We start from the raw sequence: 16,492 nt of genomic DNA, 5'->3' as shown, positions 1-16,492 counted from the left end.
CAGGAAGGTTCCCTTCTTAAGGTCGTCTCACCTTTCCTGATAAATATGGTAGTAACAGGTTCAAGTGATTTTCCCAAAAATGTCAGAAAACTGAGAGACAGATAAATACTTACAGAGACTTTTAGTGATGAGCAGAGTCGATCACTCTTATGCCTGACCAATATGGGTAGTATAAATATAAGTGTGGTATGCCACAAAAACTTGAGTGCCAACTGAACAGTAATTTTTTGCCAGGACCTTCTATAGATCAACATTAGTGAAATCACCAATGAGCTTTGTCCTCAAGGTATTATAGAGGTGAAGAGAGTAATAAAATGACAGAGTGGGTTGGAGGAGCCTACTCCTGATCTGAACTCTTGGGATCTGATTAGTGTCAGTCTACTGTGATTTTTGTTTAAATAAAAATGTATGAGGGTCATTCAGGAAATAAAGAAACATTAAGTATTGTTTTAATGTGATTTATTGAACCAGAACCACAGCTTAATTTTTAAACGATTTTAAATCCTGAAAAAACAACATTGATTTTTATAAACCGCATCCTTTTTTTTGTGTCCCCCGTACGTCACTTCATTTTAACAATGAATTAGTATTATTATATTGATAGTAAATTGTCCTAAGAATCACAAATAATTTGACATCATCAGATAACTGCTAATATTGTAATTTTAGGTTGAATTTCTCCCTAACACAACTTGATATTTCTGTTCATGTTTTGTTAATTGGATTTTGGATATTAAATCCAGGTCTCAACATAAGTTTGTATTCTTTCCAAGAATTCATCTCTTTCAATTGGATTGCCCTGTTTCCCCTGCACAAATGAAGTTTGTAGACATTAAACCTGTCTGTTTTGAATGTATTTTAGGAGTGTAAGATAATTATTTGCATTTGAATAAACAGTACCACTGCTTCCATTATCATTTTTAGGAGTTTTTTCTTGAATAACTCAGTTGTTTCCTAGAATTTATTTACAGTTGAATCCAAGATTCCAAAGCTGGAATTAAAACCTTAATTGATTGTTCATCATGTTGCTTATAGTTTACAATAAATAAAATAAGCACATTTATTAAGCTGCCCTTAAACTGTTCAATTCATACATTATAATGTGTGTGAATTATCCAACTTTTATAAATATTAGCTTGTGTTAAAAATTAATTTTAATGAAATAATTTTATTCAGATGGGGAAATAAATTTTATTTGGTTTTACAACCTCGAAAACATAAGCCTAATTGCTGAATAATGTTGATTTTTCGTCACGACTTTAGTTATGTATATTAAATAGTTGTCAGTCAGTTGCTTTAAATTGTTGACAGGAATGTCAAATTCTGATTTTTGAAGCGCCATTCTTTTTATTTTGTGTTTTTTTAACTGCAAATATTTATAATTGTTTGTTGAGTGATCCTCATAACTTAAACAGATTTATTTTAATTATTTAGGTAATTAGGAGACAAGCAGAAAAGATGAATGAAATGGCTGCTGTTATGAAAATGGCTGCAGAAATTGATGAGAAAAATGCAACTCAAGGTAAAGAAGTACTTAGTAGGTTGACGACTGAAAATCAAGTAAGTTTTTTTGTAATGTTCTATCAGCATTTTTTTTCAGAATGTATTTTTAAAGCATCCCATTGAATAATGCTGTGATAGAATATTCTATAACATTTCATTATTTGTTTAAAATGATCTCTAAAACTTTACATCCTTGATATTTAACTTGTCTGTTTCAAATGTCTCTAATCTAATTTATATTACATGTATTTTTTTTTTGGGTTGAAAGATTGCATATGAATTTTAAATAAGGTCTTTGTTATCAGACTCTGCCTTTCTTCATTTAAACTTTTCTAATCTTAGTTTCATTGCCCATTTTTAATATTTTATTCATATTTTTATTAAAATTGAAATTCATAAATCTTAAGAAAAAATTGAAAATATTGTTGAACACTACAAAATGTTTTGAAAAATAATATATTGATAAATGCATTTCTCCCAAGTATTTACAGTAGTGTATTTGTAACAGTACAAAAAAAATCATATATTCAGAATATCTCAGAAAGAAATGTTAAGAATTTCAGGACAAGTGAAAATAAAGAAAAAAGGTTATATAAACATTGGTCCAAAAACACTTGGCTTTTTGTTAAGCTTGAAAAAATGTTTGTTCTGAGTTCTGCTCCATGGTAAAATGAAACTGTACTGAAATTCTTGGAATTAAATTAAGGCATATATTTGATGGTTTCACTTGGTTTTGACTGAAAAATTGAATAAAACAAGTTCCAGAATTTATCTTTATCAACTTTTTTGTAAAACAAAAAATTAATTTGCAAAACAATTTTTTAGGTTAGATATACTGTGGATTCCGGTTAATAGGACCACTGTCTATTCAGGATAGCCATTTAATTGTGGAATTTTTGTTAAAACAGAAACATATTGATATAATTCATGTAAAATTACACCAGTTTAATGGTCCCCACTTATAAGGTCCACAGCTTGTTTGTTTCTCTCTTTTACTTCTAAAATATCACGATCTTAGTGATTTAAATCGCTTGACTGTTGTATTAAGGGAGATAACTTCCATCTATCACTGGTCTGCACAGCGCACGTAGTGCGTAGCGACACAAATGACATCATGCACTTATGATGAAGCAAATGTTTTTATTCATTGTGAGTCCGTTGTTCATCGTGTATGGTGCTGTTGTTATCGTTATTTGGTAATTATTTTTAATCACTTTTGCCCATCTTTTTCCTTTCATTAATCATTTAATTTTTTTAATCGCTTTTATCTTTTTACTTTGAAGTGTTAGTTTAGTTAAAAGTCGTTGTTGATTTATCCAATTTGTAGCCATGCCACATAAAAACATGACATTGGCAGAAAGAATTGCTTTGCTAGATAAAATACAAAGTTATCTACCAAACACTGGTCAGCCTAAACTTGCAGAACTATTGGGAGCATTAAAAACTACAATAGCTGGGATTTTACAGCAAGAAGAAACTCTTCGTAGCGAACGGTCTAATAAACGTGAAGAAGGAACTTGTCAAAAAAGAAAACGTGAAGGAAAGGACCCGCTCATTGAGAAAGCTTTAAATGAATAGTCTTCTACTGTTACTAGTCGAGTGGGACACTGTGATTTCAAAGCAACTGACGGTTGGTTGTCATGTTGGAAATAGAGGCATGAAATAAAATTTAAAAACTCATAGTGAAAAGGCAAGCACCGATACTGACAGTGCCAAATCATGGAAGAGTTCCAAACTTCCTGAAATAATAAAGAAATATTGACTCGATGACATCTATAACGCAGATAAAACAGACCTGTTTTATCGTGCTATGCTGGATGGGTCTCTTATTACAAACACAGCACATTATCTGGCTCAAAAAACCAATGGATCGCTTTATTGTTTTTTGTAGCATGAATACATCTGGCAGTGACAAATTCAAAATTCTCGTGTTATTGGTAAAGCAGGTAAACCCCAACACAATGTTTTAAGTGGATCAGAATGGAGAGTTTACCTGTGCACTATTATTTTAATAAAAAAGTCTGGATGACGAGTCTAAATTTTTTTTTGGCTGAATGCTTGGGACAGCGAGTTATAGAAAAAAAGAAAAGATTTGCCTGTTTATTGATAACTGCTGCCTGTCCTAATGTACATTTACGAAACATTCAAACTGAGTTTCTACCACCAAATACGAGTTTAATTCAACTGCTTGATGTGGAATAATAAAAAATTTTTAATTTATTTGTCAAAGTAAATTAATAAGTTACATTTTACAAGAAATTGAAGGAAGTGCATCGACTTCCTCAGCTACGGCTAAAGATATTAGCGCACATGTAAATTTGTTGCAGGCAATTCAGTTCATAGCCAATAGTCGGGATGAAATGAAAAGTAGCACTATCAGAAACGTGCTTTGTCAAAAGTGGTTTATAAGTCAATGCCAACGATGATACTGAAACAGTCGATGCTGATGACAATGATTACATTTTTTGCAGCACCAGGTACAAAATTTTGAAGAGTTTTCAAATGCAGATGAAAAAATACAGTGCTATGATGAGAATGAAACCGGTGATGAAGAAATAGTTAAAAACATTACTAGAACTCAACAACGGGACGAGATTGAAGAAGATGAAGATGAACTTGATGTTAAATGCTTACCTATACAAGATGCAAAAAAATTTATCGATGGACTTCAGCAGTACTTTATATAAGATGGCAGTGAAGGAAGCCCGCTAGAAGAACTACGAGTCTGTGTGAAATTTGTCAAACACCAAGTATTAAAAGGGAGATGACAAAGCAAAATAAAAAAAATTTTTTCAAAAAGTTTAAACAAGTAAGAAACACTGAATTAGTTTTTTATTATATCGATCATAAATAGCAATCATTACTGTATTTTGTACCTCTATATTGTTTATCTGTCATTTTATTTTTTTTTAATTATGTAAAATTACAAAAACTATTCAGTAATGCATTGTACCAGAACAGTAGTTATTTTTATATGTAATAGGCTTGTTTTTATATGTAGCTATGTAATGTAAAAGGTTAATAAATATTGTATTGTATTTTGTTAGACACATATTGTACGGTAGAGTATTTAAATTTTTATTAAGTTGTAATTTATAATATGTTCAATACTGTTGAATTCAGAATAGTAAATCATTAATTCAAATTTAATAACTAGAATACATCTGTATACCGTATTTGTGTATATCTCCTATTTTTCATTAATATCGCTTAATAGGGCCATTAAGCCCCGGTCCCGAAGCGGTCTGATTATCTGGAATCTACTGTATAATAACTTAATTAAATTGTAATTAAAAATAAAATTTTATCAAAAAATTTGTAGAGAATTTAATTCTGAGAAAACATATGATTGAAGTCGAAGAAAAGTTAAAGAAATTTGATTTTTATTACAAAAAAAAAACAACATTGCAGAAAAATACTATATTGTAATTTCAAACTGGAATCAAGAATCATTTTAGTGTTTGAAAATATCTACCAACAAAATCAGTTATTAAAAATAAATAAAATGATATACTTATTAGAAAAAATAATTGTTCAAAATATTTTCTTTCCTTCACTGTTTACACAATATTCCGCTTGAGTTAAATTTTCTTAGGTCATTCTACTTAATGTTTCAGCATTATTTTGTAGAATTTCAATTGTGTTCAAAAAATACAGTATGCAAGTGTCTGGAAATGGCTTAATTATAGAAAACAGTGCGACTACATTACCAGAATAAATGCAGTTGATTACCGTATCAAAGAAATTACTATGAGTTGTTTGAAATTATTGTTGGATATCTTGGATCCACCATATTGAATTTAACTTTATTATTTTCTTCCATGTTTTAGTTATTGACCATTAAAGTGTTCAGATCGGGATAGACCATCCCCAACATTCAACCAAGATAAATATTTTTGTTAGAAAGGAGCATAATTATATATGATGTAGCATTGCAATTTCATACTGTGAACGATTTTGCAAACCGTTTTCCAAAATCTCCTCTCTGTACTTAATTATTCAAAATTTATCATTATGTGATATACGATAATGAAATTCTAACAAAATTATAAACAGCTTATTCATTGCATTTATTCATTTGAAATTAGAGAAGATAAGATTTATATAAAATTAATGAAAGAATGCATCATAATTCTAATTAAACAATATTTATTTCACAAAAAAATTGAAAGTAAAGTTAAAAATTGAAGTGGTTTTATTAAATAAATATTTTTTTCTAAAATTAAACTCAAAAATATTACTTTACATGGTTGGCAACAGCTTCATTGTTGTCAAAATTAATTTTATAATTTTCTCTCATTTGAGTAGGGAGTGGCAAATGTAATTTCTGTTAAGTTTGTTTTGTCATTGAATCTGTTGATTAGTTTCTCTTGTTTTCTAATTTATGTTTCTTTGCATTTTACTTTATTTTCATTAAGGGAACTCAGTTAATATGAAAGGATATCTCTTCTAATGATGTGTGGGTATGGCGATTGAATAAATTCGTATGACCAAGTAAGAAATTTATTTAATGACACTTTTCTTATCGTTTTCCAATTGCAAAATCAATAACAAAGTGAACAGCGTACAAAGTAGTACAAAGATTTGAGGAATATAGAATTATAAAAAAATCATTGTAAATCTGGCAGACCTAAATCCATTTTAGGTGAAGTTGTAAAACTAGATGTCATGTTAAAGAAAACAGAGAATTCTCACACCTCAATTCGGGTTATTAATAGCTACCTTGATATAAACAAATCCTCCATCCATGAAGTCTTGACTGAAAATGATATAAAGTCTTATAAAGTTCAGCTGCATCAAGAATTGTATCATTTTAGTATCATTTTGTTGGTTTGTGAAATTATGATGGAACAGTATTATTGAGAACCCAACCTTCATAGCAAATATTGTCTTTTCAAACGAGGCTACTTTTGTATGAAGGTATGCTTCAAAATAAAATTATTCCTGCTACTGAAAATTACTTTTGACAAAATTTTAACAGTTTATAGTTTCAGCAAGATGGAGCTCCTCCCACTATTCTCTTCAAGTTTGCACTTTCTTGAATAATATTTTCCCAGTAAGAGGGATTGGTTGGAGAGTACAAATGAATGGCTTCCATGATCACAAGATTTAAGTCCATTAGAATACTTCTGAGGATATTTAAAAGAGAAAGTTTCTGAAACTAATCCTGAGAATCTGGAAGAACTAAGACGAAGAATTCTTGAACTTGCTGAAATCTCATGGGAATCAATTCAGAATGCTGTACGTAGTTTTTACACGCGTACAGGATTTTGTTAACAAGTAGAAGGAGGTCACTTTGAAAATCTGTTGTGATTTTAGTACATATTCTGTATGTTTTTATTACCTTACTCATTTTGTTGGAAAAATACTTTTTATAAATTATTAAAAATAAGTTTTTATAATTACTTAATTAATTAATTAATAAATAAATGCAATGAATCATCTGTTTCTAATTCCGTTAGAATTTTGTAATGATCAAATATCGTAATGATGGATTTTGAATAATTAAGTAATGAGATTCTGGAAAACAGTTTGCAGAATCGATTTCAATTGGTAGCATAAAATTGCTGTGTTACATGTGTGATATGTGATCCTCCTTTCTTCTGAAAATATTTATCTTGAATGGACGTTGGGGACGGCCATTTATCCTGATTTGGTCACTTTAATAGTCGATTACTAAAACACGGATGAAGCTATGTATATGGGGTTTACACTAAAGTTTTCCTGTTCAAATCTATACTGAAATCATATGTAATATGGCCATCATGCCATTTAAAAAAATAAAGTTGAATTCAATATAGCAGATCCAAGATGGCTGACAGTAATTTCAAACATAACTCAGGTTGTTTTCTTCTTCAACACTCAATTCTGGTAATGTAGTCAACACTTATTTTTCTATAATTTAGTCATTTCCAGACTTTGCAGTCACCTGTGCACGTGCGCGTGTTTGTGTGTGTTATTTTATAGTTTGACATACCTTTACACATTTTCAAACAAGATAATTTTATAATTTAAATTATATGTGAATATGTGTAAGACTTTACTGGGAATTGCACCAAAGATGTTCGTGAAGCTAACATGTATATATGTGTATAGATGACTGACATCTTTAATTCTGAATATCACAAGTTGTTTTTATATTCTTTGCAGAAGCTATGTGCTATTACAACTATCTAGGCTGTCTTACTAATTGAAACATTTTTAGAAAATTCCACTATCTAATTTATATTAACTTGTAAAAATATACATCTCAGTTTCATTACACATTCCTCACTCTGTTAAATGTTCATTGCATCATGGTATTACTAAAAAAATTACAGTCATTGTAATCCAATATGAGTTGAATATAATTTACAGGAGTCCAACATGTCCAGCCCCAATTTTAATTAACTTGGCCAGTCGTACAGCGATTAGCATCTAGACAGCTTGTCCAGATTTATTTTTTGGGAAGTTTGCCACTTTCTCACTTATAATTTCATTTTCCTTATAAATATATGTTTACCATTTCCAAGGTCAATAAAAATAAAAACAATATAAAATAACATTCTGTGGTTAATATTTGGTTTTAGTCATGAGTTTAGTCATGAGCTTCTCCCTTCAAATCTGCTTTTAGGAACTTAATATTTGCCATTTGTTTCCTAATGTAATCCTTCCTTCTTGATGTAGCCTTCTCCACAGGCCTGGGTCACATCCCTCTCCGTCAGTCTCTGGCTTTCTCTTAATATGACATTTATTCTTCTTAATTGCATCATGCATCCACATTATTTTGTACCTTCTTGATTTACTCACAAATATCCCACAGTGTAACTTTTGTGCCATTCTTGTTTGGTCACATTCAATGTTTCTCTTGTATACATTATTGTTGGAATGTAAGTGTACACCAGTAAGACTTGAAATATAACACGATTTCATTATGTTACAACTAAAGAATGATCAGGACTTGATGAAATTTGATATATATATTTTTGGTATTTGATAAAGATAATAAAAATAAGTTTTTAAAAGTTTCACAGTTACATTAGTTATTTTAACTTAAGCATTATGCAATATTTTTATTAATATTTGGGGTGATATCAAAAAGTTTTGCAAGAAAATCCTCAGCTATATAATAATTGCTTCATACATGTTGTGATGAAATAATAAAAATATTGAACATATTTTCTGTGAAAGAACAATTCAAATTTGACAATCTGGGCACCAGTGATATTCTCTCCGTTCTTTTTTTCCTTCTTATACCACTGAAGAGATGATATGAAACCCAGATTCATTTTAAAGATAATTTAAAAATTAAGCGTGTTAATTTATAACGCACTTAACTTTGTTCAAGAGCAAAATGTTTGATTTTGTTCCTTTTTATAAAGTTTCTTCTTTTCATAAACAAATTGTATATGAAATTCTTCACAACTTTCAGTATTACTTCACCTTATTTAGTAGCATCTAGTATAGCATTAAAGCTACCGCTCGTGATATGCGGATAAAATTTATGTTATTACAATAAATTATTTTTATAATTTATATTTTATCTGTTTATTTATTTTTAGGGACTTCGAGAACTTCTAGGGATATCAACCAAATTCGGTTCATTGCAAGTTAAGTCAGATGAAGATAATAAAGACGGTAAGGGTTTAAAAAATGGAGAAGAGAAAATTTCAACAAAAAATCATGTAAATGCTGATACGAAAGATGATTCTGATGATGATGATGATGATGATGATGGTGATGACAGAAGTGATAAAAATATAGAAATTATAAAATTTGATGATAAGACAGTAATAAGAAAAGATAAGAAAAATGATAAAAAGAATAAACAGAATAATAATATTAGTAATAATAATTCTACTACAACAGTCGCACCTTCCGCATTATTATCAACTAATGTCACATCTGAATTGCCAGGGACCACTAATTTATTACAAAATTCATCATCTACTTGTACAACTGCAATAAATACCCCCACTACAATGACGACGACGACAACAACAACAACGTCCATTACTAAAGATATGACTGCAAAGAAATAACAGAATAAATTTAATCTGTAAGCATATATAAATAATAGATGATCATTATGATATAATTAAAAATTACTTAAGTAATAATATTATATACACATTTTTATTATATTATAATTGTATTTTTACCATAATGTGTTTGAATTTTTAAAATTTTTCGCTCATTTTAGAAAGTTTTGGTGATAATTTAATATATGTTATTGTCCAGTCATAGTCATTTTGTGTACTACCTCTTTTATTCTATAAAAGATTTGTTATTTCTAGTAAATTAAAATTTTATATATATATATAATTTTAATCTAATATATATTGTTTAATATTTTATTAATTATTTATTGATGTAAAAGGTATTTATTCTTTATAATGTTAAATGATTATTTGTTTTCTTTAAAAACCCTGAGGTTGTTGAAAAACAATAATAATTTAAATATTTCTTATAGCTGTTTTAAAACTTTACATATAAATTTTTTCTATATATATGTGTGTGTGTGTTTGCTTCAAAAGATTCTCAAGATAAGTTTATTAACTAAAATGTTTTATGCTGTATTTCTTTCGTAGTAGTTACACATTTCTTTAGCTGTTAAACACGATCACCAATGTTCAGAAAGTCTGTGTAAACGTTTCAGCAATGCATCCTTAGAAACCTGCAGTTATTTGATCATCAGCGATGTCATTGTGCTTTTTTATTATTTTCCTTTCAGAGTCAGTCTCAAGCAAGGAAACAAAAATCAACTGGTGATAAGTCAGTAGATTTGATATACTATAGATGTTACTTTATTGTATGCAAAATATAGATCGTTCAAAATTTTAGGTACAGTACTTGGACAAAAAATTATTGTAGGGAACACATTGTGGGTGACAACTTTCTATCATTATTTCAATTTTTCTAGAATTATTTTACTCAAAAAATTTCTTCTATCGCTTTATAATGCAGTATATTTTTGATGATAACGGATTGGCAATTATGAACGTCATTATTATCATCAACACTGTCTATACAATGGAAATGCTTATGTCATTCAAGCATTTCTTTTTGTCGTTTCATCATATGCTTTTTCAAGCAAGATAGCATTATATATTATACCATTTAATTGCAGACATTTTGAACTTCAGTAGTAGTATATATCTGTTTCACAGAAACATAGTTGTAGTTGTTAAAGGGAACAGGAATGTGATGTTGAACGTATCGGGACATCGTGATTGCTGCTAACATAAAAAATAAAAACAATTTCTCCGCCACGATTATTATTTTAAACAGAAGGTGTCAATTCCAGGAATTTTTTGAAGCTACCTTGCTGTTCTTATTATTGCTTTTGTATCTTGTGGTGACTGATGAATCTGGAGACATTTTGCATGCTGGAAAGTGATACTGTGTATTTTAATTTCAGATGCTAATCTTTTTCAAGGTAAATTTTTTTCTTTTAAAACTGATGGTTTTTTCTATGTAGTTGTATTTATTGGTCTATATCTCTGTTTTTCATGTAGAGATGAGGTTGTTATAAGATTTCTGCACCCAGGTACTGCCTTGATCTGTTGTATTCCTGCTGGAGCTATTAATGTGTACTTTTTTTACACCAGCAGAAGTTATGTTTTACGATATATTTCTTTCATATTGTTACATATTACTTCAGCTGTTAAAACACGTTTGCCAGTATTCATAAACTTTATGAACAGTTATGTTTTTTTTTATTAATTCTGTAATTCCAGCTGTACTCCTGTTGATGTACAACTTTGCAGATTATACTGACTTAAAATCAAAATCGTGTGTCAGATGTTCTTAAATGTATCTTGTTCAATCCATGTTTCTAACTGTTGTTTTATTACTAGCAGCACCGTGGGGAAGAAAATATAACTATATTGAGTTGGTCAAGTGTCTATTATTTATGGTTGCCAGATTTCTTCAAAGTCAAATCAGGACACCCCCCTGAAAACAAAAAAAGATTAAAGAAAAAAAAATTGTAGCATAAAAGATAAACTATCAAAATAATCCCAAAACAATCAGCAATATTTGACCACTTAGTTTTTTCCTCTCCCCAAGATCTTTATCTTTTATATCGGTAATTCCTCTGTGGCTAATACTTAAATATGTATTACTGTGTTTGCAAAAGGCTTCATATTCAGTTGCCTTTTTTAATGAACAGATATGTCTCACTATAGTTTTCAGTAAATTTGGACTTTCTCTTTGGCATTTTTACGACAAAAAACTAAAATAATAATAAATATTTTATGTATTTTAAACATTAACAACCATTAGAATATTAAAAATGCCAATACGGTATTAGCAAAACTCACTAAGGTATTATTATTAAATAAAATGGCTTACATTGTCACAGGTAGTAAATTATAGCAGTCGGTCATATACGTTGCGTCAAAGAAAACTCCCAGATGACTCTTTAGTTTTCAATTACCGATATAATTTTCTTCCGAATCAAAAGATACCATGTGCACAAAAAAAATATCTGACAACCACAACACGTTTGTAATGACTGAAAGCGGAGGCCAAAACCAGTGTTGCCAGTACTGATCTACCGCTTCTGGTTACTGTAAATCTTATGCATACACTCAAGCCTATTTGAATTTGTTCACACATCGACACTATGCACAAACTGTATGTACGATGGACGAAAATGGTTAATAGCAAAACTGTAAAACTGGAACTTTTGAGCATCCCAAAAGGTTCATTTGGGACACTGGGACTCGAGGCTTAAAACTGGCGATATTCCTGATTAATCGGGAACCTGGCCATCATAATATTATTACAATCATTATTCTATTATCTGAGGCATAGCCTCAAATTATACATTTTTATAGATATAATGCGGTTCAGGAATGCAACTTATGATTTGAAATATTTTTTGTTGTTTTCCCTGAATTGTATAAAATAAATATTAAAAAAAATTGTTTTGTAAAATAATTACCTAAATTGTTTAAAATTTAAATATTATATAATTTCTTGTATGCATTAATATAAAAAAAATCTGTAGTCATGTGATAGTAAAATGTGAAACTATGTCGGTAACGTGAATTGACAAAGCTAGTAATGAATATCTTTTTAAATTTGAATTACTTTAGTCCAATTATAAACTTACTGTAACTAACACTATAATTTGGTGTGCCGTTCCATTTGCTTTTTACCCATGGAGTGTTATTGTCATTTCGAGGTTGCTTAATATACAGTATTCTATTTACAAATTCTGGTAAATGTTATAACATTCTCTTTCAAAACTGTGCCGGATTTAACAAATATTTTTTATCTTTTTTTTTTATAGAAGCCATTAAATTTAAATTTGTAGTATTTCTGACTTTATAATAATTTTTTTTTTTAAATACCATATTTCTTTTTTACACCTTAAAGATCACAAATAACCGAAATAGACCATATCAATGTAACAGAAAATTTGTCTTCAGTTGATTCAGTTTTTTCAATTAAAAAATTGATATGCCTCTTATAAAATAAAAACCAGTTTGTTAAAATATAATTAATTGATTTTTAAAAATGAAAAGCAAAAAATCTGAGTATAATGTGTATCCTTTTTTTATTCAGTGAGGAGACATTTTTAGATTACATTCACCTAATATCATATAAACCTATCCTTGCCTCTGCCTGTCAGTGAATCCTATTTAATTTTTTTTATCAGAGATTTTTTATGGAACTGTGAAATAGTTTTCAATAATAAAAAAATGAAGTATTGCAAAATTTGTAAAATTTAAATTCTTCCTCATGAGGTTTGTACCGATATTCATTATATGTAGTAGTACCCATTTTATGTGTGTATATATATATATATATATCACTAATTATTATTATGATAATACTTACTAATCAAATGATTGAATTTTTTTTCTATATTTTGTATACCATTATACATCTCATTACATAATACCATATTTCTTCATGTAAGGTTGCCATTGATTACTGTAGTTATTAGTTATGTTGTCTAATATACAGTACATATCAGATGCATATTACACATATAAAATCATTTTTAAATGCGCTAATTGATTGTGAAAAGTAGAATTTTATACAAAGAAAAAGTCATCTTAATCAATTAATTACTAGATAACAAATAAAAAGCATCCTGTGCAAGGAATGAAAATTGTTCAGTGAGATCCCAGTTAATAAAATATTTAAAATAAATAAAAATTGTATAATTAAAAAAGTGTAATCCAGTTGAGAAATTACAGTCTGCAAATGATAAATTTAAGGAATAATCTTTGCACAAATAATATTCTTTTTATAAATGGACATCTCCTTAGACATTTCTTTCCTTGTTTTAATTTTGCTGGCCTGTCACAGGATCTACCTGCGATAGATCAGTGAGCCTATCACATATATGAGCTGTTTTCAGTATTACCTATTTATCTAAGATTTTTCCTGGTATATATGGTTTATCATTTTTTTCAAATTAAAATAGTTAGAACTATCCTATCCTAGCTTATTAATTTATTGGCAGTTGTCTTCAACTTAAATGTTTTATTACAAACAAGCTGCAAAATATTTATAATATAAAATGAAACAAATTATATATTTTGACTCTTGCATGTGTCATTTCTTTTCAATTTTTAAATAATCTTAACCACTTTATTTATTTGTATACTTTGATTTAATTATTAAACTTATGTTTTGTTATTGTTACTATTTTTTAACTCGTATGTATTTTTACAATCATTTGTTAATCAATTTTTTTGTATTTTTATTATTGTTTTGTTTTTATTTTTTTTAATAAATTTAATTTTGTATTATTTTCCTGTGTTTTTTAAAATTTTAGTATTATTTTTCATTTTTTATTTTATTTATCAATTAATTTTTTTAATTTAAAAAATGTTTAAGTTGTTAATGAAAAGTAGAATCTGTGGGCCGTAAAAACAGATAACAGACCTCTTTGATACTTAAATTACTATTATAATATCATAAGAAGATCCTATAACACCAATTTTATTTTCGATATAATTATAAACATTTTATTAGTACAATTTTCCAGTATTTCAATTTTACAAGTACAAGTTTTAGGAACGAGAAGCAATTACAAGTACTTGATTCAATGTTTGATATTTTTTAAGACTGTGTATATTTATTTTATTAGGATGGTATTGGCAATTCGAACAGTGATTGTTATTGTAGGGCCACTCTTTATTAAAAATTAATAAAAACCTTTAATTACATATACAGTATTATTAATGTAAATGATCTTGCTGAAATGATTATGTTGTTACTAAAAGTTTGGTATGTGTTACCAAAGAGTTAATGGTTATATGTTATCACATAATGGTACTTTTTCAAAATCTAACAGATCCTTTTTTCAATTTTTTTTTTAAAAATCAGTATGTATTTGCAGAGAAATTATAAATATAATCCAACCAAACTTAACCTACGCTCGCTTCCCTTGCTAACCTTTACTTGCTATTCAATTGATTTGCTTTGCATTTCTCCCGCCACCACCCCATTCAGTCGCCCTAAAGCATAACATCGAATGTCTGTGCCACAAACGGCTACTGAACTCTGAAATAGTTTAGCGACCAGTGCCGTAACTACCTCCTAGAGCTAACCTAAAAGCGTGAGCGGAATAAGCATGGTACCATACACCACTCGCGTGCTTGTTTCACCACCAGCTTGTTATATTTCACTAAAATTGGTAGGTGCACCCCGTCAACTACTAAAACATGTATGACTATCAATAATTAAATTTATCTCATCAAAGACAGCAATTCGCTGCCACAAAACGGTTGAACAAAGCAACCGCTTTGTTCAACTCCCACACGATCTGACAATGTGGCTCTCGTCACTCGCTAGTCAAGATTAATGAGTGAAGCAAGCTTCAATTGATTGATAACCACTTTTAAATCTGTGAAAACCATTTGTAGCATTGCGTATGACCCAGAGCATCATCTCCATAGGCTTGTTTCAGTAGTTAAAACGTTTCTGTGAATGTTTTCTCCAGTTTCACACAATTTTATATTGTATCATTGCTCCTGAAAATCACACATTACAAAAATCATTACCAACACTTAAACATTTTGCACTCAAATAACAATAACATGAAAACTAAACAAGATATCGACAATCTAAGAACATTTGGTTACAGAGGAGGTTATGCAGAACAATGCTGCCAGACGCACATTAATAAATATCTATCGGCGCATAATTAAAAATGTTCAGTTATTTTTTGAACAAACCTTATAATTATTTAAAACAAAACAAATAGGAGTCATAAAATGAACTATATAATTAAATATTGTAACATTACATTCTTAAAGACTGCAGTGTTTTTTTGGTCTTTGAATTACAAATTTTTTTGATAGCTGGTGGAATACTAGCAATAAGTTTCTCATCTGGTATAGCATCGTCTGTTTCTGGGTTTTGATTTGGTTGCAGTGTAATATTAAAATCCTGTTTTGCATAAATATGTTGTTGTGAAAGGAAATAAAATAAAACAAGAGTAGAGGTAATTTTGACATACTCCAATATTTTTCTGTTAAATTTTTTCAGTAATTATTTAATGGTAGTTTTTTTTTATTTTAAATAAATGTCACTAATTAGCTTTATTAGATTTTAATAATCGTGTTAAGTCTACTAGCCTGTGTATAAATGGATTCTAAACCTAGGAATTGTACTCATTAGATTTTTAAAAATATTTTGGAAGGTTTTTTTTGTAAGTCGTACAGTTGTTCTAAAATTACATTATAAAATTCTTCAAGTATTTTAGAATTTTTTTCAAAAATCCATGTGAGGTTGGAAACTAATTAAAATTATCTTTTTGCTTGTAAAAACCCAGAATTGTAATTCCTAAAATGTTGTGATTTTATCTTATAATTGAAATATTCTTTCCTTGTAATGGTAAGTTTATTTTATTGCACTTTATAAAGATAACTGCCAGATACACAAGATTCGCCAAACATGAAGAATTTGTTAAAAATTTAATAAAATGTTGTCCTAGATTATTGTCGGAAAGAATGGATGTTTCTTAGAATCGACCTCT

The 16,492-nt window shown here is 28.9% G+C and overlaps 1 protein-coding gene across 4 annotated transcripts in view; it reads left to right on the top strand.

Moving 5' to 3' along the window:
* The window catches only part of LOC142332454 (FGFR1 oncogene partner 2 homolog), a 48,634-nt gene that overhangs the window by 19,933 nt on the left and 12,209 nt on the right, over positions 1-16,492 (top strand). For 2 of the 4 annotated variants that reach the window (XR_012758304.1, XM_075378901.1), the window contains exons 4-5: positions 1,435-1,560; positions 9,045-9,541. Coding sequence is in view for 3 of the 4 variants with exons in the window: in XM_075378901.1 (XP_075235016.1) it covers positions 1,435-1,560; positions 9,045-9,524 (606 nt within the window). In the remaining variant the exon portion in view is untranslated. Of the gene's footprint in view, positions 1-1,434; positions 1,561-9,044; positions 9,763-16,492 lie in introns of those variants that run through there. The other 2 variants (XM_075378903.1, XM_075378900.1) reach the window with 2 other exon arrangements.

The sequence above is a fragment of the Lycorma delicatula genome, chromosome 11 (assembly GCF_047948215.1).
Source record: "Lycorma delicatula isolate Av1 chromosome 11, ASM4794821v1, whole genome shotgun sequence".
Lineage (NCBI taxonomy): Eukaryota > Metazoa > Arthropoda > Insecta > Hemiptera > Fulgoridae > Lycorma > Lycorma delicatula.
This window is presented reverse-complemented; position numbering and strand designations above follow the sequence as displayed.